At 47.4% G+C, this 24,726-nt stretch overlaps 1 protein-coding gene across 1 annotated transcript in view; it reads left to right on the plus strand.

Moving 5' to 3' along the window:
• The window catches only part of LOC139546196 (bone morphogenetic protein receptor type-2-like), a 96,833-nt gene that overhangs the window by 43,443 nt on the left and 28,664 nt on the right, over nt 1-24,726 (plus strand). The window contains exons 4-6 of the mRNA XM_071354297.1: nt 15,771-15,970; nt 20,879-21,109; nt 21,438-21,552. Of these exons, the coding sequence (XP_071210398.1) occupies nt 15,771-15,970; nt 20,879-21,109; nt 21,438-21,552 (546 nt within the window). The remainder of the gene's footprint in view (nt 1-15,770; nt 15,971-20,878; nt 21,110-21,437; nt 21,553-24,726) is intronic.

Genomic DNA, 24,726 nt, shown 5'->3' on the forward strand with positions numbered 1-24,726 from the left:
GCCCCACCTCTACACAGCTATGTACGTACCATAACCCCTGACCCCCCGCCACGCCCCACCTCTACACAGCTATGTACGTACCATAACCCCTGACCCCCCGCCACGCCCCACCTCTGCACAGCTATGTACGTACCATAACCCCTGACCCCCCGCCACGCCCCACCTCTACTCAGCTATGTACGTACCATAACCCCTGACCCCCCGCCACGCCCCACCTCTACACAGCTATGTACGTACCATAACCCCTGACCCCCCGCCACGCCCCACCTCTACTCAGCTATGTACGTACCATAACCCCTGACCCCCCGCCACGCCCCACCTCTGCACAGCTATGTACGTACCATAACCCCTGACCCCCCGCCACGCCCCACCTCTGCACAGCTATGTACGTACCATAACCCCTGACCCCCCGCCACGCCCCACCTCTGCACAGCTATGTACGTACCATAACCCCTGACCCCCCGCCACGCCCCACCTCTACACAGCTATGTACGTACCATAACCCCTGACCCCCCGCCACGCCCCACCTCTGCACAGCTATGTACGTACCATAACCCCTGACCCCCCGCCACGCCCCACCTCTGCACAGCTATGTACGTACCATAACCCCTGACCCCCCGCCACGCCCCACCTCTACACAGCTATGTACGTACCATAACCCCTGACCCCCCGCCACGCCCCACCTCTACACAGCTATGTACGTACCATAACCCCTGACCCCCCGCCACGCCCCACCTCTGCACAGCTATGTACGTACCATAACCCCTGACCCCCCGCCACGCCCCACCTCTGCACAGCTATGTACGTACCATAACCCCTGACCCCCCGCCACGCCCCACCTCTGCACAGCTATGTACGTACCATAACCCCTGACCCCCCGCCACGCCCCACCTCTGCACAGCTATGTACGTACCATAACCCCTGACCCCCCGCCACGCCCCACCTCTACACAGCTATGTACGTACCATAACCCCTGACCCCCCGCCACGCCCCACCTCTGCACAGCTATGTACGTACCATAACCCCTGACCCCCCGCCACGCCCCACCTCTACACAGCTATGTACGTACCATAACCCCTGACCCCCCGCCACGCCCCACCTCTACACAGCTATGTACGTACCATAACCCCTGACCCCCCGCCACGCCCCACCTCTACACAGCTATGTACGTACCATAACCCCTGACCCCCCGCCACGCCCCACCTCTACACAGCTATGTACGTACCATAACCCCTGACCCCCCGCCACGCCCCACCTCTACACAGCTATGTACGTACCATAACCCCTGACCCCCCGCCACGCCCCACCTCTACACAGCTATGTACGTACCATAACCCCTGACCCCCCGCCACGCCCCACCTCTACACAGCTATGTACGTACCATAACCCCTGACCCCCCGCCCAGCCCCACCTCTACACAGCTATGTACGTACCATAACCCCTGACCCCCCGCCCAGCCCCACCTCTACACAGCTATGTACGTACCATAACCCCTGACCCCCCGCCCAGCCCCACCTCTACACAGCTATGTACGTACCATAACCCCTGACCCCCCGCCCAGCCCCACCTCTGTACAGCTATGTAAGTACGATGACACTTAACCTCTAACCCTGACCCTCCGCCCAGCCCCACCTCTGCACAGCTATGTAAGTACGATGACACTTAACCTCTAACCCTGACCCCCCGCCCAGCCCCACCTCTGCACAGCTATGTAAGTACGATGACACTTAACCTCTAACCCTGACCCCCCGCCCAGCCCCACCTCTGCACAGCTATGTAAGTACGATGACACTTAACCTCTAACCCTGACCCCCCGCCCAGCCCCACCTCTGCACAGCTATGTAAGTACGATGACACTTAACCTCTAACCCTGACCCCCCGCCCAGCCCCACCTCTACACAGCTATGTAAGTACGATGACACTTAACCTCTGACCCCTAACCCCTCCTTTACACAGCTATGTAAGTACGATGACACTTAACCTCTGACCCCTAACCCCTCCTTTACACAGCTATGTAAGTACGATGACACTTAACCTCTGACCCCTAACCCCGTACACACACTACACAGCGACACAACAGTGGGAGTTGTGATGTTTCTCCTCGTGTCATTAGTAGTATAACGTCAGAGAGAAGTGGTCGTTAGTACGTTTCTAGCTAACCTATGTGCAGGTCACGCAGAGGATCTTCTAAACTAGTCCATATTTTTTGAAGTTTTAGTCTGGTTTTAGTTTGGTTTTAGTCTGGTTTTAGTCTGGTTTTAGTTTGGTTTTAGTCTGGTTTTAGTCTGGTTTTAGTCTGGTATTTGGCTTGGCTCAGCCACAATAAACAGGAAGTTTCCTAGAGGAGTGGAGATTAGCATGGTCAGGAGGTTACCAGGGTTACCGTCAGGGCTGCAACAAATCACATGTTATTGGTCACATGTTTAGCAGGTGTTATTATTGTTAATAAGAGTGTAGTGAAATGCTTGTGCTTCTAGTTCCGACAGTGCAGTAATATCTAACAAGTAATCTAACAATTCCCCAACAACTACCTAATACACACAAATCTAATTAAAGGAATGGAATAAAGAATATATAAATATATGGATGAGCAATGTCAGAGCAGCATAGACTAAGATACAGTATAATAGAATACAGTATATACATATGAGATGAGTAATACATGGACTAAGATACAGTAGAATAGTAAATACAGTATATACATAGACTAAGATACAGTAGAATAGAATACAGTGTATACATATGAGATGAGTAATACCAGATATGTAAACATTATTAAAGCTGGACAAATAATGGAATTGCCTTTTTTTTGTTTTTTACCAAATATTGCGATTTTACTTGCGATTTAGATCAAAACACTTGGAAACTGTAAGATTCAGAATACTCATTTGGTTTCCATGGTTGGTGTTTGTTATGACAACTAATGACAAGGACTGGTACACCTAGAAGTTGTTGTGACAGGGTAGGAACCAAAGTGTTGATCAGAGTTTCCCAGGGGACACTTATTACATTTGAATGTTACATTCATGGCGTTTAAAAAAACTTTGCAGCCTCTTGTGATATGGATATATGCACATGTCAATATTGCAATTTATTGTTGTTCTGATTAGGTCCATATTTCTAACCAGGAGAGGAGAGAGTGTTGTTTTGTTTGGCACGGGGCTGCATATTGTTCTGGTGATTAGACACGATATGGCCAAGAGTATATGGACACCCCTTCAGATGATTGTGGATTTGGCTATTTCAGCCACACTTGTTGCTGACAGGTGTATAAAATCGAGCACAAAGCCAAGCAATCTCCATAGACAAACATTGGCAGGAGAATGGCCCGTACTGAAGAGCTCAGTGACTTAGTCAAATTTCTGCCCTGCTAGAGATGCCCCTGTCAACTGTAAGTGCTGTTATTGTGAAGTGGAAACTATACTGTAGCGAGTAAACTCCCACTGCCATCCGTTCTACTTGCTAACGTGCAATCATTGGACAATAAAATTGATGACCTACTATTAAAATATTCCAAAGGGACATTTAAAAACTGTATTATCTTATGTTTCACCGAGACGTGGCTGAACGACGACACGGATAATATAGAGCTGGTGGGATTTTCCATGCACCGGCAGAACAGAGAAGCTACGTCTGGTAAGACGAGGGGTGGGGGTGTGTGCCTTTTTGTCAATAACAGCTGGTGCGCGATGTCTAGTATTAAAGAAGTCTCGAGGTATTGCTCGTCTGAGGTAGAGTACCTTATGATAAGCTGTAGACCACACTACCTACCAAGAGAGTTCTCATCTGTATAATTCGTAGCCATTTATTTACCACCACAAACCGATGCTGGCACTAAGACCGTACTCAACCAACTCTATAAGGCCATAAGCAAACAGGAAAATACTCACCCAGAAGCGGTGCTCCTAGTGGCCGGGGACTTTAATGCAGGGAAACTTAAATCAGTTTTACCACATTTTTACCAGCATGTCACATGTGCAACCAGAGGGAAAACAAATCCTAGACCACCTTTACTCCACACACAGAGACACGTACAAAGCTCTCCCCCACCCTCCATTTGGCATATCTGACCATAATTATATCCTCCTGATTCCTGCTAACAAGCAAAAACTAAAGCAGGAAGTACCAGTGACTTGCTCAATACGGAAGTGGTCAGATGACGCGGATGCTACGCTACAGGAATGTTTTGTTAGCGAGTCCCCTTGTCTGACTGGAATATGTTCCGGGATTCATCCAATGGCATTGAGGAGTACACCACCTCAGTCACCGGCTTCATCAATAAGTGCATTGACGATGTCGTCCCAACAGTGGCCGTACGTACATACCCCAACCAGAAGCCATGGATTACAGGCAACATCCGCACCGAGCTAAAGGCTAGAGCTGCCGCTTTTAAGGAGCGTTTTTAAGACACTTATAAGAAATCCTGCTATGCCCTCAGACGAACCATCAAACAGGCAAAGCATCATTGCAGCATTAATATTGAATCCTACTACACCGGCTCTGACGCTCGTCGGATGTGGAAGGGCTTGAAAACTATTACGGACTACAATAGGGAAAATCAGACGCGAGCTGCCCAGTGACGCAAGCCTACCAGACGAGCTAAGTGCCTTTGTAGTACTTGGTACTAGTGTTATACAGTACAGGAAGATAACATGACTAATGTTGTTCACTCCTCACTACTGTGTCTGACTGTCTGCTATGAGGTGGAGTGAGTCATATCAAGCAAGTCCGCTTGGTTCCTATGGAGACTGCAGTCATCCCTCTCCTCTCTCTCCATCCCTCTCCTCTCCTCTCTCTCCATCCCTCTCCTCTCCTCTCTCTCCATCCCTCTCCTCTCCTCTCCCTCCATCCCTCTCCTCTCCCTCCATCCCTCTCCTCTCTCTCCCTCCATCCCTCTCCTCTCTCTCCCTCCATCCCCCTCTCCTCTCTCTCCCTCCATCCCTCTCCTCTCTCTCCCTCCATCCCTCTCCTCTCTCTCCCTCCATCCCTCTCTCCTCTCTCTCCCTCCATCCCTCTCCTCTCTCTCCATCCCTCTCCTCTCTCTCCATCCCTCTCCTCTCTCTCCATCCCTCTCTCCTCTCTCTCCATCCCTCTCTCCTCTCTCTCCATCCCTCTCTCCTCTCTCTCCATCCCTCTCTCCTCTCTCTCCATCCCTCTCCTCTCTCTCCATCCCTCTCTCCTCTCTCTCCATCCCTCTCTCCTCTCTCTCCATCCCTCTCCTCTCTCTCCATCCCTCTCCTCTCTCTCCATCCCCCTCTCCTCTCTCTCCATCCCCCTCTCCTCTCTCTCCATCCCACTCTCCTCTCTCTCCATCCCACTCTCCTCTCTCTCCATCCCACTCTCCTCTCCCTCCCTCCATCCCGCTCCTCTCCCTCCCTCCATCCCTCTCCTCTCCCTCCATCCCTCTGCTCTCCTCTCTCTCCATCCCTCTCCTCTCTCAATTCAATTCAAGGGGCATTATTGGCATGGGAAACATGTGTTAACATTGCCAAAGCAAGTGAGGTAGACAACACACAAAAGTGAAATTACAAAATAAAAATGAACAGTAAACATTGCACATACAGAAGTTTCAAAACAATAAAGACATTACAAATGTCATATTATATATATACAGTGTTGTAACAATGTGCAAATGGTTAAAGTACACAAGGGAAAATAAATAAGCATAAATATTTACAATGGTGTTTGTTCTTCACTGGTTGACCTTTTCTTGTGGCAACAGGTCACACATCTTGCTGCTGTGATGAAACACTGTGGTATTTCACCCAATAGATATGGGAGTTTATCAAAATTGGATTTGTTTTCGAATTCTTTGTGGGTCTGAGGGAAATATGTGTCTCTAATATGGTCATACATTTGGCAGGAGGTTAGGAAGTGCAGCTCAGTTTCCACCTCATTTTGTGGGCAGTGAGCACATAGCCTGTCTTCTCTTGAGAGCCAGGTCTGCCTATGGCGGCCTTTCTCAATAGCAAGGCTATGCTCACTGAGTCTGTACATAGTCAAAGCTTTCCTTAAGTTTGGGTCAGTCACTGTGGTCAGGTATTCTGCCACTGTGTACTCTCTGTTTAGGGCCAAATAGCATTCTAGTTTGCTCTGTTTTTTTGTTAATTCGTTCCAATGTGTCAAGTAATTATCTTTTTGTTTTCTCATGATTTGGTTGGGTCTAATTGTGTATCTGTCCTGGGGTTCTGTGGGGTCTGTTTGTGTTTGTGAACAGAGCCCTAGGACCAGCTTGCTTAGGGGACTCTTCTCCAGGTTCATCTCTCTGTAGGTGATGGCTTTGTTATGGAAGGTTTGGGAATCGCTTCCTTTTAGGTGGTTGTAGAATTTAACGTCTCTTCTCTGGATTTTGATAATTAGTGGGTATCGGCCTAATTCTGCTCTGCATGCATTATTTGGTGTTCTACGTTGTACACGGAGGATATTTTTGCAGAATTCTGCATGCAGAGTCTCAATTTGGTGTTTGTCCCATTTTGTGAAGTCTTGGTTGGTGAGCGGACCCCAGACCTCACAACCATAAAGGGTAATGGGCTCTATGACTGATTCAAGTATGTTTAGCCAGATCCTAATTGGTATGTTGAATTTTATGTTCCTTTTGATGACATAGAAGGCCCTTCTTGCCTTGTCTCTCAGATCGTTCACAGCTTTGTGGAAGTTACCTGTGGCGCTGATGTTTAGGCCGAGGTATGTATAGTTTTTTGTGTGCTCTAGGGCAACAGTGTCTAGATGGAATTTGTGGTCCTGGCGACTGGACCTTTTTTGGAACACCATTATTTTGGTCTTACTGAGATTTACTGTCAGGGCCCAGGTCTGACAGAATCTGTGCAGAAGATCTAGGTGCTGCTGTAGGCCCTCCTTGGTTGGGGACAGAAGCACCAGATCATCAGCAAACAGTAGACATTTGACTTCAGATTCTAGTAGGGTGAGGCCGGGTGCTGCACACTGTTCTAGTGCCCTCGCCAATTCGTTGATATATATGTTGAAGAGGGTGGGGCTTAAGCTGCATCCCTGTCTCACCCCACGGCCCTGTTGGAAGAAATGTGTGTGTTTTTTGCCAATTTTAACCGCACACTTGTTGTTTGTGTACATGGATTTTATAATGTCGTATGTTTTACCCCCAACACCACTTTCCATCAATTTGTATAGCAGACCCTCATGCCAAATTGAGTCGAAGGCTTTTTTGAAATCAAAAAAGCATGAGAAGACTTTGCCTTTGTTTTGGTTTGTTTGTTTGTCAATTAGGGTGTGTAGGGTGAATACGTGGTCTGTCGTATGGTAATTTGGTAAAAAGCCAATTTGATATTTGCTCAGTACATTGTTTTCACTGAGGAAATGTACGAGTCTGCTGTTAATGATAATGCAGAGGATTAAGGTTACTGTTGACGCACATCCCACGGTAGTTATTGGGGTCAAATTGGTCTCCACTTTTGTGGATTGGGGTGATCAGTCCTTGGTTCCAAATATTGGGGAAGATGCCAGAGCTGAGGACGATGTTAAAGAGTTTTAGTATAGCCAATTGGAATTTGTTGTCTGTATATTTGATAATTTCATTGAGGATACCATCAACACCACAGGCCTTTTTGGGTTGGAGGGTTTATATTTTGTCCTGTAACTCATTCAAGGTAATTGGAGAATCCAGTGGGTTCTGGTAGTCTTTAATAGTTGATTCTAGGATTTGTATTTGATCATGTATATGTTTTTGCTCTTTATTCTTTGTTATAGAGCCAAAAAGATTGGAGAAGTGGTTTACCCATATATCTCCATTTTGGATAGATAATTCTTCGTGTTGTTGTTTGTTTAGTGTTTTCCAATTTTCCCAGAAGTGGTTAGAGTCTATGGATTCTTCAATTAAATTGAGCTGATTTCTGACGTGCTGTTCCTTCTTTTTTCGTAGTGTATTTCTGTGTTGTTTTAGTGATTCACCATAGTGAAGGCGTAGACTCAGGTTTTCCGGGTCTCTATGTTTTTGGTTGGACAGGTTTCTCAATTTCTTTCTTAGATTTTTGCATTCTTCATCAAACCATTTGTCATTGTTGTTCATTTTCTTCGGTTTTCTATTTGAGATTTTTAGATTTGATAGGGAAGCTGAGAGGTCAAATATACTGTTAAGATTTTCTACTGCCAAGTTTATACCTTCACTATTGCAGTGGAACGTTTTACCCAGGAAATTGTCTAAAAGGGATTGAATTTGTTGTTGCCTAATTGTTTTTTGGTAGGTTTCCAAACTGCATTCCTTCCATCTATAGCATTTCTTAATGTTACTCAGTTCCTTTGGCTTTGATGCCTCATGATTGAGTATTGCTCTTTTCAAGTAGACTGTGATTTTGCTGTGGTCTGATAGGGGTGTCAGTGGGCTGACTGAATGCTCTGAGAGACTCTGGGTTGAGGTCAGTGATAAAGTAGTCTACAGTGCTACTGTCAAGAGATGAGCTATAGGTCTACCTACCATAGGAGTCCCCTCGAAGCCTACCATTGACTATGTACATACCCAGAGCTGCAGGAGTTGTGACCCGTTTTTGTTGGTTATGTTGTCATAGTTGTGCCTAGGGGGGCATATGGGGGAGGGAATGCTGTCACCTCCAGGCAGGTGTTTGTCCCCCTGTGTGCTGAGGGTGTCAGGTTCTTGTCCAGTTCTGGCATTTAGGTCGCCACAGACTAATACATGTCCCTGGGCCTGGAAATGATTGATTTCCCCCTCCAGGATGGAGAAGCTGTCTTTATTAAAGTATGGGGATTCTATTGGGGGGATATAGGTAGCACACAGGAGGACATTTTTCTCTGTTAAGATAATTTCCTTTTGAATTTCTAGCCAAATGTAAAATGTTCCTGTTTTGATTAATTTAATGGAGTGAGTTAGGTCTGCTCTATACCATATTAGCATAACCCCTGAGTCTCTTCCCTGTTTCACACCTGGTAGTTTTTTGCAATGTTACGTAGATGGAAAAAAGCTGTCCTTGAAACAGTCTTGATATGTTCGTCAAAAGAGAGATCAGGGTCCAGAGTAACGCCGAGGTCCTTCACAGTTTTATTTGAGACGACTGTACAACCATCAAGATTCATTGTCAGATTCAACAGAAGATCTCTTTGTTTCTTGGGACCTAGAACAAGGATCTCTGTTTTGTCCGAGTTTAAAAGTAGAAAGTTTGCAGATTGTATATCTATGGGTGGTGGTGGTAGAGCAGATTGTATATCTATGGGTGGTGGTGGTAGAGCAGATTGTATATCTATGGGTGGTGGAGGTAGAGCAGATTGTATATCTATGGGTGGTGGTGGTAGAGCAGATTGTATATCTATGGGTGGTGGTGGTAGAGCAGATTGTATATCTATGGGTGGTGGTGGTAGAGCAGATTGTATATCTATGGGTGGTGGTGGTAGAGCAGATTGTATATCTATGGGTGGTGGTGGTAGAGCAGATTGTATATCTATGGGTGGTGGTGGTAGAGCAGATTGTATATCTATGGGTGGTGGTGGTAGAGCAGATTGTATATCTATGGGTGGTGGTGGTAGAGCAGATTGTATATCTATGGGTGGTGGTAGAGCAGATTGTATATCTATGGGTGGTGGTAGAGCAGATTGTATATCTATGGGTGGTGGTGGTAGAGCAGATTGTATATCTATGGGTGGTGGTGGTAGAGCAGATTGTATATCTATGGGTGGTGGTAGTAGAGCAGATTGTATATCTATGGGTGGTGGTAGTAGAGCAGATTGTATATCTATGGGTGGTGGTGGTAGAGCAGATTGTATATCTATGGGTGGTGGTGGTAGAGCAGATTGTATATCTATGGGTGGTGGTGGTAGAGCAGATTGTATATCTATGGGTGGTGGTAGAGCAGATTGTATATCTATGGGTGGTGGTGATAGAGCAGATTGTATATCTATGGGTGGTGGTGGTAGAGCAGATTGTATATATATGGGTGGTGGTAGTAGAGCAGATTGTATATCTATGGGTGGTGGTGGTAGAGCAGATTGTATATCTATGGGTGGTGGTAGAGCAGATTGTATATCTATGGGTGGTGGTAGAGCAGATTGTATATCTATGGGTGGTGGTAGAGCAGATTGTATATCTATGGGTGGTAGTAGAGCAGATTGTATATCTATGGGTGGTAGTAGAGCAGATTGTATATCTATGGGTGGTGGTGGTAGAGCAGATTGTATATCTATGGGTGGTGGTGGTAGAGCAGATTGTATATCTATGGGTGGTGGTGGTAGAGCAGATTGTATATCTATGGGTGGTGGTGATAGAGCAGATTGTATATCTATGGGTGGTGGTGGTAGAGCAGATTGTATATATATGGGTGGTGGTAGTAGAGCAGATTGTATATCTATGGGTGGTGGTGATAGAGCAGATTGTATATCTATGGGTGGTGGTAGAGCAGATTGTATATCTATGGGTGGTGGTAGAGCAGATTGTATATCTATGGGTGGTGGTAGAGCAGATTGTATATCTATGGGTGGTGGTGGTAGAGCAGATTGTATATCTATGGGTGGTGGTGGTAGAGCAGATTGTATATCTATGGGTGGTGGTAGTAGAGCAGATTGTATATCTATGGGTGGTGGTGGTAGAGCAGATTGTATATCTATGGGTGGTAGTAGAGCAGATTGTATATCTATGGGTGGTAGTAGAGCAGATTGTATATCTATGGGTGGTGGTGGTAGAGCAGATTGTATATCTATGGGTGGTGGTGGTAGAGCAGATTGTATATCTATGGGTGGTGGTGGTAGAGCAGATTGTATATCTATGGGTGGTGGTAGAGCAGATTGTATATCTATGGGTGGTGGTAGAGCAGATTGTATATCTATGGGTGGTGGTAGTAGAGCAGATTGTATATCTATGGGTGGTGGTGATAGAGCAGATTGTATATCTATGGGTGGTGGTGGTAGAGCAGATTGTATATCTAAGTTGGGTGAATTTTGGCCCATTCCTCCTGACAGAGCTGATGTAACTGAGTCAGGTTTGTAGGCCTCCTTGCCCGCACACGCTTTTTCAGTTCTGCCCACAAATGTTCTATGGGATTGAGGTCAGGGCTTTGTGATGGCCACTCTAATACCTTGACTTTGTCCTTAAGCCATTTTGCCACAACTTTGGAAGTATGCTTGGGGTCAATGTCCATTTGGAAGACCCATTTGCGACCAAGCTTTAACTTCCTGACTGATGTCTTGAGATGTTGCTTCAATATATCCACAAAATTTTCCTCCCTCATGGTGACATCTATTTTGTGAAGTGCACCAGTCCCTCCTGCAGCAAAGCACCCCACAACATGATGCTGTTTAAAGGCAGTCAACTTAGTGTATTTCAACTTCTGACCCACTGGAATTGTGATACAGTGAATTATAAGTGAAATAATCTGGCTGTAAACACTTTTTGGAAAAATGACTTGTGTCATTCACCAAGTAGATGTCCTAACCGACTTGCCAAAACTATAGTTTGTTAGTTTGTGGTTGAAAAAACTAGTTTTAATGACTCCAACCTAAGTGCATGTAAACTTCCGACTTCAACTGTATCTGTTAGTAGACGGTAGTAGTGAGTTGTATCTGTTAGTAGACAGTAGTAGTGAGTTATATCTGTTAGTAGACAGTAGTAGTGAGTTTTATCTGTTAGTAGACAGTAGTAGTGAGTTATATCTGTTAGTAGACAGTAGTAGTGAGTTTTATCTGTTAGTAGACAGTAGTAGTGAGTTGTATCTGTTAGTAGACAGTAGTAGTGAGTTATATCTGTTAGTAGACAGTAGTAGTGAGTTTTATCTGTTAGTAGACAGTAGTAGTGAGTTATATCTGTTAGTAGACAGTAGTAGTGAGTTTTATCTGTTAGTAGACAGTAGTAGTGAGTTATATCTGTTAGTAAACAGTAGTAGTGAGTTATATCTGTTAGTAGACAGTAGTAGTGAGTTTTATCTGTTAGTAGACAGTAGTAGTGAGTTTTATCTGTTAGTAGACAGTAGTAGTGAGTTTTATCTGTTAGTAGACAGTAGTAGTGAGTTTTATCTGTTAGTAGACAGTAGTAGTGAGTTATATCTGTTAGTAGACAGTAGTAGTGAGTTTTATCTGTTAGTAGACAGTAGTTGTGAGTTGTATCTGTTAGTAGACAGTAGTAGTGAGTTGTATCTGTTAGTAAACAGTAGTAGTGAGTTATATCTGTTAGTAGACAGTAGTAGTGAGTTATATCTGTTAGTAGACAGTAGTAGTGAGTTTTATCTGTTAGTAGACAGTAGTAGTGAGTTATATCTGTTAGTAGACAGTAGTAGTGAGTTATATCTGTTAGTAGACAGTAGTAGTGAGTTATATCTGTTAGTAGACAGTAGTAATGAGTTATATCTGTTAGTAAACAGTAGTAGTGAGTTATATCTGTTAGTAGACAGTAGTAGTGAGTTATATCTGTTAGTAGACAGTAGTAGTGAGTTTTATCTGTTAGTAGACAGTAGTAGTGAGTTTTATCTGTTAGTAGACATTAGTAGTGAGTTATATCTGTTAGTAGACAGTAGTAGTGAGTTATATCTGTTAGTAGACAGTAGTAGTGAGTTTTATCTGTTAGTAGACAGTAGTAGTGAGTTATATCTGTTAGTAGACAGTAGTAGTGAGTTTTATCTGTTAGTAGACAGTAGTAGTGAGTTATATCTGTTAGTAGACAGTAGTAGTGAGTTATATCTGTTAGTAGACAGTAGTAGTGAGTTATATCTGTTAGTAGACAGTAGTAGTGAGTTATATCTGTTAGTAGACAGTAGTAGTGAGTTTTATCTGTTAGTAGACAGTAGTAGTGAGTTATATCTGTTAGTAGACAGTAGTAGTGAGTTTTATCTGTTAGTAGACAGTAGTAGTGAGTTATATCTGTTAGTAGACAGTAGTAGTGAGTTTTATCTGTTAGTAGACAGTAGTAGTGAGTTATATCTGTTAGTAAACAGTAGTAGTGAGTTATATCTGTTAGTAGACAGTAGTAGTGAGTTTTATCTGTTAGTAGACAGTAGTAGTGAGTTTTATCTGTTAGTAGACAGTAGTAGTGAGTTTTATCTGTTAGTAGACAGTAGTAGTGAGTTTTATCTGTTAGTAGACAGTAGTAGTGAGTTATATCTGTTAGTAGACAGTAGTAGTGAGTTTTATCTGTTAGTAGACAGTAGTTGTGAGTTGTATCTGTTAGTAGACAGTAGTAGTGAGTTGTATCTGTTAGTAAACAGTAGTAGTGAGTTATATCTGTTAGTAGACAGTAGTAGTGAGTTATATCTGTTAGTAGACAGTAGTAGTGAGTTTTATCTGTTAGTAGACAGTAGTAGTGAGTTATATCTGTTAGTAGACAGTAGTAGTGAGTTATATCTGTTAGTAGACAGTAGTAGTGAGTTATATCTGTTAGTAGACAGTAGTAATGAGTTATATCTGTTAGTAAACAGTAGTAGTGAGTTATATCTGTTAGTAGACAGTAGTAGTGAGTTATATCTGTTAGTAGACAGTAGTAGTGAGTTTTATCTGTTAGTAGACAGTAGTAGTGAGTTTTATCTGTTAGTAGACAGTAGTAGTGAGTTATATCTGTTAGTAGACAGTAGTAGTGAGTTATATCTGTTAGTAGACAGTAGTAGTGAGTTTTATCTGTTAGTAGACAGTAGTAGTGAGTTATATCTGTTAGTAGACAGTAGTAGTGAGTTTTATCTGTTAGTAGACAGTAGTAGTGAGTTATATCTGTTAGTAGACAGTAGTAGTGAGTTATATCTGTTAGTAGACAGTAGTAGTGAGTTATATCTGTTAGTAGACAGTAGTAGTGAGTTATATCTGTTAGTAGACAGTAGTAGTGAGTTTTATCTGTTAGTAGACAGTAGTAGTGAGTTATATCTGTTAGTAGACAGTAGTAGTGAGTTTTATCTGTTAGTAGACAGTAGTAGTGAGTTATATCTGTTAGTAGACAGTAGTAGTGAGTTTTATCTGTTAGTAGACAGTAGTAGTGAGTTATATCTGTTAGTAGACAGTAGTAGTGAGTTTTATCTGTTAGTAGACAGTAGTAGTGAGTTGTATCTGTTAGTAGACAGTAGTAGTGAGTTATATCTGTTAGTAGACAGTAGTAGTGAGTTTTATCTGTTAGTAGACAGTAGTAGTGAGTTATATCTGTTAGTAGACAGTAGTAGTGAGTTTTATCTGTTAGTAGACAGTAGTAGTGAGTTATATCTGTTAGTAAACAGTAGTAGTGAGTTATATCTGTTAGTAGACAGTAGTAGTGAGTTTTATCTGTTAGTAGACAGTAGTAGTGAGTTTTATCTGTTAGTAGACAGTAGTAGTGAGTTTTATCTGTTAGTAGACAGTAGTAGTGAGTTTTATCTGTTAGTAGACAGTAGTAGTGAGTTATATCTGTTAGTAGACAGTAGTAGTGAGTTTTATCTGTTAGTAGACAGTAGTTGTGAGTTGTATCTGTTAGTAGACAGTAGTAGTGAGTTGTATCTGTTAGTAAACAGTAGTAGTGAGTTATATCTGTTAGTAGACAGTAGTAGTGAGTTATATCTGTTAGTAGACAGTAGTAGTGAGTTTTATCTGTTAGTAGACAGTAGTAGTGAGTTATATCTGTTAGTAGACAGTAGTAGTGAGTTATATCTGTTAGTAGACAGTAGTAGTGAGTTATATCTGTTAGTAGACAGTAGTAGTGAGTTATATCTGTTAGTAAACAGTAGTAGTGAGTTATATCTGTTAGTAAACAGTAGTAGTGAGTTATATCTGTTAGTAGACAGTAGTAGTGAGTTTTATCTGTTAGTAGACAGTAGTAGTGAGTTTTATCTGTTAGTAGACAGTAGTAGTGAGTTATATCTGTTAGTAGACAGTAGTAGTGAGTTATATCTGTTAGTAGACAGTAGTAGTGAGTTTTATCTGTTAGTAGACAGTAGTAGTGAGTTATATCTGTTAGTAGACAGTAGTAGTGAGTTTTATCTGTTAGTAGACAGTAGTAGTGAGTTATATCTGTTAGTAGACAGTAGTAGTGAGTTATATCTGTTAGTAGACAGTAGTAGTGAGTTATATCTGTTAGTAGACAGTAGTAGTGAGTTATATCTGTTAGTAGACAGTAGTAGTGAGTTTTATCTGTTAGTAGACAGTAGTAGTGAGTTATATCTGTTAGTAGACAGTAGTAGTGAGTTTTATCTGTTAGTAGACAGTAGTAGTGAGTTATATCTGTTAGTAGACAGTAGTAGTGAGTTTTATCTGTTAGTAGACAGTAGTAGTGAGTTATATCTGTTAGTAGACAGTAGTAGTGAATTATATCTGTTAGTAGACAGTAGTAGTGAGTTTTATCTGTTAGTAGACAGTAGTAGTGAGTTTTATCTGTTAGTAGACAGTAGTAGTGAATTATATCTGTTAGTAGACAGTAGTAGTGAGTTTTATCTGTTAGTAGACAGTAGTAGTGCGTTTTTAACCGTCTGTGTGTATGATGTCACACTAAGTTGTATCTCATGTTTGATATTAAAGACAGGAGATCTCTTGAAGATCCCCCTGTTGACAGCTGTTCCTGAAAGTGTCCATTAGTTTAGTTAGCTCTGTGTGTGAAGTGAGTGAATGGATGGATGTTAGAGAGCGACGCACATCGTAAGCAGGGTGAACTGGCTCTCTAGCTTGTGAAGGAGAAACATTTACCTTTTTTAAAGTCTATAGACCAAGCTATGTTTATCTCTGTGTGGTGCTATGACCCTGAAATGGAAATGTGACCTTGGCCCCATAGAAATTATATTCAACATAGAAGCTGTGTTTTAGGATGTAGGATCTCTATCCAACTCTGACCCCTAACCTCTGCTGTGTGATGTCATCGTCCCCAGACCCGCGGCCGCTGTACCGCGAGGAGACCATCGTGATCGCCCTGGCGTCTGTCTCCATAGTAGCGGTGCTGATCGTGGCGCTGTTCTTCGGGTACCGCATGCTGAGTGGAGACAGGAAACAGGGACTACACAACATGGACATGATGGAGGCAGCAGCCTCAGAGCCCAGCCTCGACCTGGACAGCCTTAAACTACTAGAGGTGAGTAGTGGTGTTGTAGCAGCCTCAGAGCCCAGCCTCGACCTGGACAGCCTTAAACTACTAGAGGTGAGTAGTGGTGTTGTAGTAACTTAGGGTTATTATGACATGATGGAGGCAGTAGCCTCAGAGCCTCGACCTGGACAGCCTTAAAGGACAACTCCACCACTTTTCAACCTCATGTTCATTCTCTCCAGCACCCTACCAGTGTCTACTTATGTGAAAACATGTTTCTATGAACTGTGGTTAAAAAGAGAAGAAGAAAGGTCCTATAAAAATGTGCTTTCTAGCCGCAGGGAGGGTCTTTTGTTTCTAGCCGTAGGGAGGGTCGTTTGTTTCTAGCCAGAGGGAGGGTCGTTTGTTTCTAGCCAGAGGGAGGGTCGTTTGTTTCTAGCCGTAGGGAGGGTCGTTTGTTTCTAGCCGTAGGGAGGGTCGTTTGTTTCTAGCCGTAGGGAGGGTCGTTTGTTTCTAGCCGTAGGGAGGGTCGTTTGTTTCTAGCCAGAGGGAGGGTCGTTTGTTTCTAGCCGGAGGGAGGGTCGTTTGTTTCTAGCCGGAGGGAGGGTCGTTTGTTTCTAGCCGGAGGGAGGGTCGTTTGTTTCTAGCCGGAGGGAGGGTCGTTTGTTTCTAGCCGGAGGGAGGGTCGTTTGTTTCTAGCCAGAGGGAGGGTCGTTTGTTTCTAGCCGGAGGGAGGGAGGGTCGTTTGTTTCTAGCCGGAGGGAGGGAGGGTCGTTTGTTTCTAGCCGGAGGGAGGGTCGTTTGTTTCTAGCCAGAGGGAGGGTCGTTTGTTTCTAGCCGTAGGGAGGGTCGTTTGTTTCTAGCCGGAGGGAGGGAGGGTCGTTTGTTTCTAGCCGGAGGGAGGGAGGGTCGTTTGTTTCTAGCCGGAGGGAGGGTCGTTTGTTTCTAGCCGGAGGGAGGGTCGTTTGTTTCTAGCCAGAGGGAGGGTCGTTTGTTTCTAGCCGTAGGGAGGGTCGTTTGTTTCTAGCCAGAGGGAGGGTCGTTTGTTTCTAGCCAGAGGGAGGGTCGTTTGTTTCTAGCCGTAGGGAGGGTCGTTTGTTTCTAGCCAGAGGGAGGGTCGTTTGTTTCTAGCCGTAGGGAGGGTCGTTTGTTTCTAGCCAGAGGGAGGGTTGTTTGTTTCTAGCCAGAGGGAGGGTCGTTTGTTTCTAGCCAGAGGGAGGGTCGTTTGTTTCTAGCCAGAGGGAGGGTCGTTTGTTTCTAGCCAGAGGGAGGGTCGTTTGTTTCTAGCCAGAGGGAGGGTCGTTTGTTTCTAGCCGTAGGGAGGGTTGTTTGTTTCTAGCCAGAGGGAGGGTCGTTTGTTTCTAGCCAGAGGGAGGGTCGTTTGTTTCTAGCCAGAGGGAGGGTCGTTTGTTTCTAGCCGTAGGGAGGGTCGTTTGTTTCTAGCCGTAGGGAGGGTCGTTTGTTTCTAGCCGTAGGGAGGGTCGTTTGTTTCTAGCCAGAGGGAGGGTCGTTTGTTTCTAGCCGGAGGGAGGGTCGTTTGTTTCTAGCCGGAGGGAGGGTCGTTTGTTTCTAGCCGGAGGGAGGGTCGTTTGTTTCTAGCCAGAGGGAGGGTCGTTTGTTTCTAGCCAGAGGGAGGGTCGTTTGTTTCTAGCCGGAGGGAGGGAGGGTCGTTTGTTTCTAGCCAGAGGGAGGGTCGTTTGTTTCTAGCCAGAGGGAGGGTCGTTTGTTTCTAGCCAGAGGGAGGGTCGTTTGTTTCTAGCCAGAGGGAGGGTCGTTTGTTTCTAGCCGTAGGGAGGGTCGTTTGTTTCTAGCCGTAGGGAGGGTCGTTTGTTTCTAGCCGTAGGGAGGGTCGTTTGTTTCTAGCCGTAGGGAGGGTCGTTTGTTTCTAGCCGGAGGGAGGGTCGTTTGTTTCTAGCCGGAGGGAGGGTCGTTTGTTTCTAGCCGGAGGGAGGGTCGTTTGTTTCTAGCCAGAGGGAGGGTCGTTTGTTTCTAGCCGGAGGGAGGGAGGGTCGTTTGTTTCTAGCCGGAGGGAGGGTCGTTTGTTTCTAGCCGGAGGGAGGGTCGTTTGTTTCTAGCCAGAGGGAGGGTCGTTTGTTTCTAGCCAGAGGGAGGGTCGTTTGTTTCTAGCCAGAGGGAGGGTCGTTTGTTTCTAGCCAGAGGGAGGGTCGTTTGTTTCTAGCCAGAGGGAGGGTCGTTTGTTTCTAGCCAGAGGGAGGGTTGTTTGTTTCTAGCCAGAGGGAGGGTCGTTTGTTTCTAGCCGTAGGGAGGGTCGTTTGTTTCTAGCCGGAGGGAGGGTCGTTTGTTTCTAGCCGGAGGGAGGGTCGTTTGTTTCTAGCCGGAGGGAGGGAGGGTCGTTTGTTTCTAGCCAGAGGGAGGGTCGTTTGTTTCTAGCCGGAGGGAGGGAGGGTCGTTTGTTTCTAGCCGGAGGGAGGGAGGGTCGTTTGTTTCTAGCCGGAGGGAGGGAGGGTCGTTTGTTTCTAGCCAGAGGGAGGGTCGTTTGTTTCTAGCCAGAGGGAGGGTCGTTTGTTTCTAGCCAGAGGGAGGGTCGTTTGTTTCTAGCCAGAGGGAGGGTCGTTTGTTTCTAGCCAGAGGGAGGGTCGTTTGTTTCTAGCCAGAGGGAGGGTCGTTTGTTTCTAGCCGTAGGGAGGGTCGTTTGTTTCTAGCCAGAGGGAGGGTCGTTTGTTTCTAGCCAGAGGGAGGGTCGTTTGTTTCTAGCCAGAGGGAGGGTCGTTTGTTTCTAGCCAGAGGGAGGGTCGTTTGTTTGTAGCCAGAGGGAGGGTCGTTTGTTTGTAGCCAGAGGGAGGGTCGTTTGTTTGTAGCCAGAGGGAGGGTCGTTTGTTTGTAGCCAGAGGGAGGGTTGTTTGTTTCTAGCCAGAGGGAGGGTCGTTTGTTTCTAGCCGGAGGGAGGGAGGGTCGTTTGTTTCTAGCCGGAGGGAGGGAGGGTCGTTTGTTTCTAGCCAGAGGGAGGGTCGTTTGTTTCTAGTCAGAGGGAGGGTCGTTTGTTTCTAGTCAGAGGGAGGGTCATTTGTTTCTAGCCAGAGGGAGGGTCGTTTGTTTCTAGCCAGAGGGAGGGTCGTTTGTTTCTAACCAGAGGGAGGGTCGTTTGTTTCTAGCCAGAGGGAGGGTCGTTTGTTTCTAGCCAGAGGGAGGGTCGTTTGTTTCTAGCCGTAGGGAGGGTCGTTTGTTTCTAGCCAGAGGGAGGGTCGTTTGTTTCTAGCCGTAGGGAGGGTCGTTTGTTTCTAGCCGTAGGGAGGGTCGTTTGTTTCTAGCCAGAGGGAGGGTCGTTTGTTTCTAGCCAGAGGGAGGGTCGTTTGTTTCTAGCCAGAGGGAGGATCGTTTGTTTCTAGCCGTAGGGAGGGTCGTTTGTTTCTAGCCGTAGGGAGGGTCGTTTGTTTCTAGCCGTAGGGAGGGTCGTTTATTTCTAGCCGTAGGGAGGGTCGTTTATTTCTAGCCGTAGGGAGGGTCGTTTGTTTCTAGCCAGAGGGAGGGTCGTTTGTTTCTAGCCGGAGGGAGGGTCGTTTGTTGCTAGCCGGAGGGAGAGTCGTTTGTTTCTAGCCGGAGGGAGGGTCGTTTGTTTCTAGCCAGAGGGAGGGTCGTTTGTTTCTAGCCGTAGGGAGGGTCGTTTGTTTCTAGCCAGAGGGAGGGTCGTTTGTTTCTAGCCAGAGGGAGGGTCGTTTGTTTCTAGCCGTAGGGAGGGTCGTTTGTTTCTAGCCGTAGGGAGGGTCGTTTGTTTCTAGCCGTAGGGAGGGTCGTTTATTTCTAGCCGGAGGGAGGGTCGTTTGTTTCTAGCCGGAGGGAGGGTCGTTTGTTTCTAGCCGGAGGGAGGGAGGGTCGTTTGTTTCTAGCCGGAGGGAGGGAGGGTCGTTTGTTTCTAGTCAGAGGGAGGGTCGTTTGTTTCTAGCCAGAGGGAGGGTCGTTTATTTCTAGCCGTAGGGAGGGTCGTTTGTTTCTAGCCAGAGGGAGGGTCGTTTGTTTCTAGCCGGAGGGAGGGTCGTTTGTTGCTAGCCGGAGGGAGAGTCGTTTGTTTCTAGCCGGAGGGAGGGTCGTTTGTTTCTAGCCAGAGGGAGGGTCGTTTGTTTCTAGCCGTAGGGAGGGTCGTTTGTTTCTAGCCAGAGGGAGGGTCGTTTGTTTCTAGCCAGAGGGAGGGTCGTTTGTTTCTAGCCGGAGGGAGGGAGGGTCGTTTGTTTCTAGCCGTAGGGAGGGTCGTTTGTTTCTAGCCGTAGGGAGGGTCGTTTATTTCTAGCCGGAGGGAGGGTCGTTTGTTTCTAGCCGGAGGGAGGGTCGTTTGTTTCTAGCCGGAGGGAGGGAGGGTCGTTTGTTTCTAGCCGGAGGGAGGGAGGGTCGTTTGTTTCTAGTCAGAGGGAGGGTCGTTTGTTTCTAGCCAGAGGGAGGGTCGTTTGTTTCTAGCCAGAGGGAGGGTCGTTTGTTTCTAACCAGAGGGAGGGTCGTTTGTTTCTAGCCAGAGGGAGGGTCGTTTGTTTCTAGCCAGAGGGAGGATCGTTTGTTTCTAGCTGTAGGGAGGGTCGTTTGTTTCTAGCCGTAGGGAGGGTCGTTTGTTTCTAGCCGTAGGGAGGGTCATTTATTTCTAGCCGTAGGGAGGGTCGTTTATTTCTAGCCGGAGGGAGGGTCGTTTGTTTCTAGCCAGAGGGAGGGTCGTTTGTTTCTAGCCAGAGGGAGGGTCGTTTGTTTCTAGCCAGAGGGAGGGTCGTTTGTTTCTAGCCAGAGGGAGGGTCGTTTGTTTCTAGCCAGAGGGAGGGTCGTTTGTTTCTAGCCAGAGGGAGGGTCGTTTGTTTCTAGCCAGAGGGAGGGTCGTTTGTTTGTAGGAGGTAAGACTAGAATGGCAGTGTTATCACCTTACCAGCTTATAATGGATATCCCCCTCTCTCTCTTCCTCTCTCTGTCTCTCTCTCTCTCGTTCTCTCTCTCTCTCACTCTCTGTCTCTTTCTCCCTCCCAGTTGATTGGTCGTGGGCGGTATGGCTCAGTGTATAAAGGTTCTTTAGACGAGCGTCCCGTGGCGGTCAAGGTGTTCACCTACCAGAACCGCCAGAACTTTGTTAACGAGCGAGCCATCTACCGTGTCCCCCTGCTGGAGCATGATAACATCGCACGATTCATCGTAGGAGACGAGAGACTCACAGCCGACGGACGCGTGGAGTACCTGCTGGTCATGGAGTACTACCCTCATGTGAGTACTGTACCCATTGGCCTGGCTGGAATATTACCCTCATGTGAGTACTGTACCTACTGGCCTGGCTGGAGTATTACCCTCATGTGAGTACTGTACCTACTGGCCTGGCTGGAATATTACCCTCATGTGAGTACTGTACTCACTGGCCTGACTGGAATATTACTATTATTCATCCACTGCCCAGCCAGACAGTCATAAACTTCATCCACTGCCCAGCCAGGCAGTCATAAACTTCATCCACTGTCCCAAAGCCCAGCCAGGCAGTCATAAACTTCATCCACTGTCTCACGATGAAACAGTAAAGTCATGTTGTCCTCCTCTCCAGGGTTCTCTGTGTCAGTACCTGAGTCTACAGACAGGAGACTGGGTCAGCTGTTGTCGCCTCACACACTCTGTCACACGGGGCCTGGCCTACCTGCACACTGAGCTGCTGAGAGGAGGTAGGAGTCACCTTCACACGCTCTGTCACACGGGGCTGGCCTACCTGCACACTGACCTGCTGAGAGGAGGTAGGAGTCACCTTCACACACTCTGTCACACGGTGGCTGGCCTACCTGCACACTGAGCTGCTGAGAGGAGGTAGGAGTCACCTTCACACACTCTGTCACACGGGGCCTGGCCTACCTGCACACTGAGCTGCTGAGAGGAGGTAGGAGTCACCTTCACACACTCTGTCACACGGTGGCTGGCCTACCTGCACACTGAGCTGCTGAGAGGAGGTAGGAGTCACCTTCACACGCTCTGTCACACGGGGCCTGGCCTACCTGCACACTGACCTGCTGAGAGGAGGTAGGAGTCACCTTCACACACTCTGTCACACGGTGGCTGGCCTACCTGCACACCGAGCTGCTGAGAGGAGGTAGGAGTCACCTTCACACACTCTGTCACACGGGGCCTGGCCTACCTGCACACTGAGCTGCTGAGAGGAGGTAGGAGTCACCTTCACACACTCTGTCACACGGGGCCTGGCCTACCTGCACACTGAGCTGCTGAGAGGAGGTAGGAGTCACCTTCACACACTCTGTCACACGGTGGCTGGCCTACCTGCACACTGAGCTGCTGAGAGGAGGTAGGAGTCACCTTCACACACTCTGTCACACGGGGCTGGCCTACCTGCACACTGACCTGCTGAGAGGAGGTAGGAGTCACCTTCACACACTCTGTCACACGGTGGCTGGCCTACCTGCACACTGAGCTGCTGAGAGGAGGTAGGAGTCACCTTCACACACTCTGTCACACGGGGCTGGCCTACCTGCACACTGACCTGCTGAGAGGAGGTAGGAGTCACCTTCACACGCTCTGTCACACGGGGCCTGGCCTACCTGCACACTGACCTGCTGAGAGGAGGTAGGAGTCACCTTCACACGCTCTGTCACACGGGTCTGGCCTACCTGCACACTGACCTGCTGAGAGGAGGTAGGAGTCACCTTCACACGCTCTGTCACACGGGGCCTGGCCTACCTGCACACTGAGCTGCTGAGAGGAGGTAGGAGTCACCTTCACACACTCTGTCACACGGGGCCTGGCCTACCTGCACACTGAGCTGCTGAGAGGAGGTAGGAGTCACCTTCACACACTCTGTCACACGGTGGCTGGCCTACCTGCACACTGAGCTGCTGAGAGGAGGTAGGAGTCACCTTCACACACTCTGTCACACGGGGCCTGGCCTACCTGCACACTGAGCTGCTGAGAGGAGGTAGGAGTCACCTTCACACACTCTGTCACACGGGGCCTGGCCTACCTGCACACTGAGCTGCTGAGAGGAGGTAGGAGTCACCTTCACACACTCTGTCACACGGGGCCTGGCCTACCTGCACACTGAGCTGCTGAGAGGAGGTAGGAGTCACCTTCACACACTCTGTCACACGGGGCCTGGCCTACCTGCACACTGAGCTGCTGAGAGGAGGTAGGAGTCACCTTCACACACTCTGTCACACGGGGCTGGCCTACCTGCACACTGAGCTGCTGAGAGGAGGTAGGAGTCACCTTCACACGCTCTGTCACACGGGGCCTGGCCTACCTGCACACTGAGCTGCTGAGAGGAGGTAGGAGTCACCTTCACACACTCTGTCACACGGGGCCTGGCCTACCTGCACACTGAGCTGCTGAGAGGAGGTAGGAGTCACCTTCACACACTCTGTTACACGGGGCCTGGCCTACCTGCACACTGAGCTGCTGAGAGGAGGTAGGAGTCACCTTCACACACTCTGTCACACGGGGCCTGGCCTACCTGCACACTGAGCTGCTGAGAGGAGGTAGGAGTCACCTTCACACACTCTGTCACACGGGGCCTGGCCTACCTGCACACTGAGCTGCTGAGAGGAGGTAGGAGTCACCTTCACACACTCTGTCACACGGGGCCTGGCCTACCTGCACACTGAGCTGCTGAGAGGAGGTAGGAGTCACCTTCACACACTCTGTCACACGGGGCCTGGCCTACCTGCACACTGAGCTGCTGAGAGGAGGTAGGAGTCACCTTCACACACTCTGTCACACGGGGCCTGGCCTACCTGCACACTGAGCTGCTGAGAGGAGGTAGGAGTCACCTTCACACACTCTGTCACACGGGGCTGGCCTACCTGCACACTGACCTGCTGAGAGGAGGTAGGAGTCACCTTCACACACTCTGTCACACGGTGTCTGGCCTACCTGCACACTGACCTGCTGAGAGGAGGTAGGAGTCACCTTCACACGCTCTGTCACACGGGGCCTGGCCTACCTGCACACTGAGCTGCTGAGAGGAGGTAGGAGTCACCTTCACACGCTCTGTCACACGGGGCCTGGCCTACCTGCACACTGAGCTGCTGAGAGGAGGTAGGAGTCACCTTCACACACTCTGTTACACGGGGCCTGGCCTACCTGCACACTGAGCTGCTGAGAGGAGGTAGGAGTCACCTTCACACGCTCTGTCACACGGGGCCTGGCCTACCTGCACACTGAGCTGCTGAGAGGAGGTAGGAGTCACCTTCACACACTCTGTCACACGGTGGCTGGCCTACCTGCACACTGAGCTGCTGAGAGGAGGTAGGAGTCACCTTCACACACTCTGTCACACGGTGGCTGGCCTACCTGCACACTGAGCTGCTGAGAGGAGGTAGGAGTCACCTTCACACACTCTGTCACACGGGGCCTGGCCTACCTGCACACTGACCTGCTGAGAGGAGATAGGAGTCACCTTCACACACTCTGTCACACGGTGGCTGGCCTACCTGCACACTGAGCTGCTGAGAGGAGGTAGGAGTCACCTTCACACACTCTGTTACACGGTGGCTGGCCTACCTGCACACTGAGCTGCTGAGAGGAGGTAGGAGTCAGAGCTCTGGGACCTTCATCTATATTTAACCCAGTCTGTGTGTGAATAAAAAATCCTTGAGAACACAGACTTATACTGAGACCTCAAGGCCTGTATGATGAGGAGGAGGGGAGAGGGAGGATATTTGATGATGATGATGATGTAGGTTGTAAGTCATGTTTTTCCCAAAGCAGAATATGTTAGCCAATAGGCCCATGGCATTTCTACTCCCTTATGTCATGTTTAGAAAGCCAGGGAGGAAAACAGAGATACACTAATTGGTTTTATCAGATCAGCCTCTACTCCCAGTGGAGAGAATGGA

The sequence above is a fragment of the Salvelinus alpinus genome, chromosome 20, assembly GCF_045679555.1.
Source record: "Salvelinus alpinus chromosome 20, SLU_Salpinus.1, whole genome shotgun sequence".
Classification (NCBI taxonomy): Eukaryota; Metazoa; Chordata; class Actinopteri; order Salmoniformes; family Salmonidae; genus Salvelinus; species Salvelinus alpinus.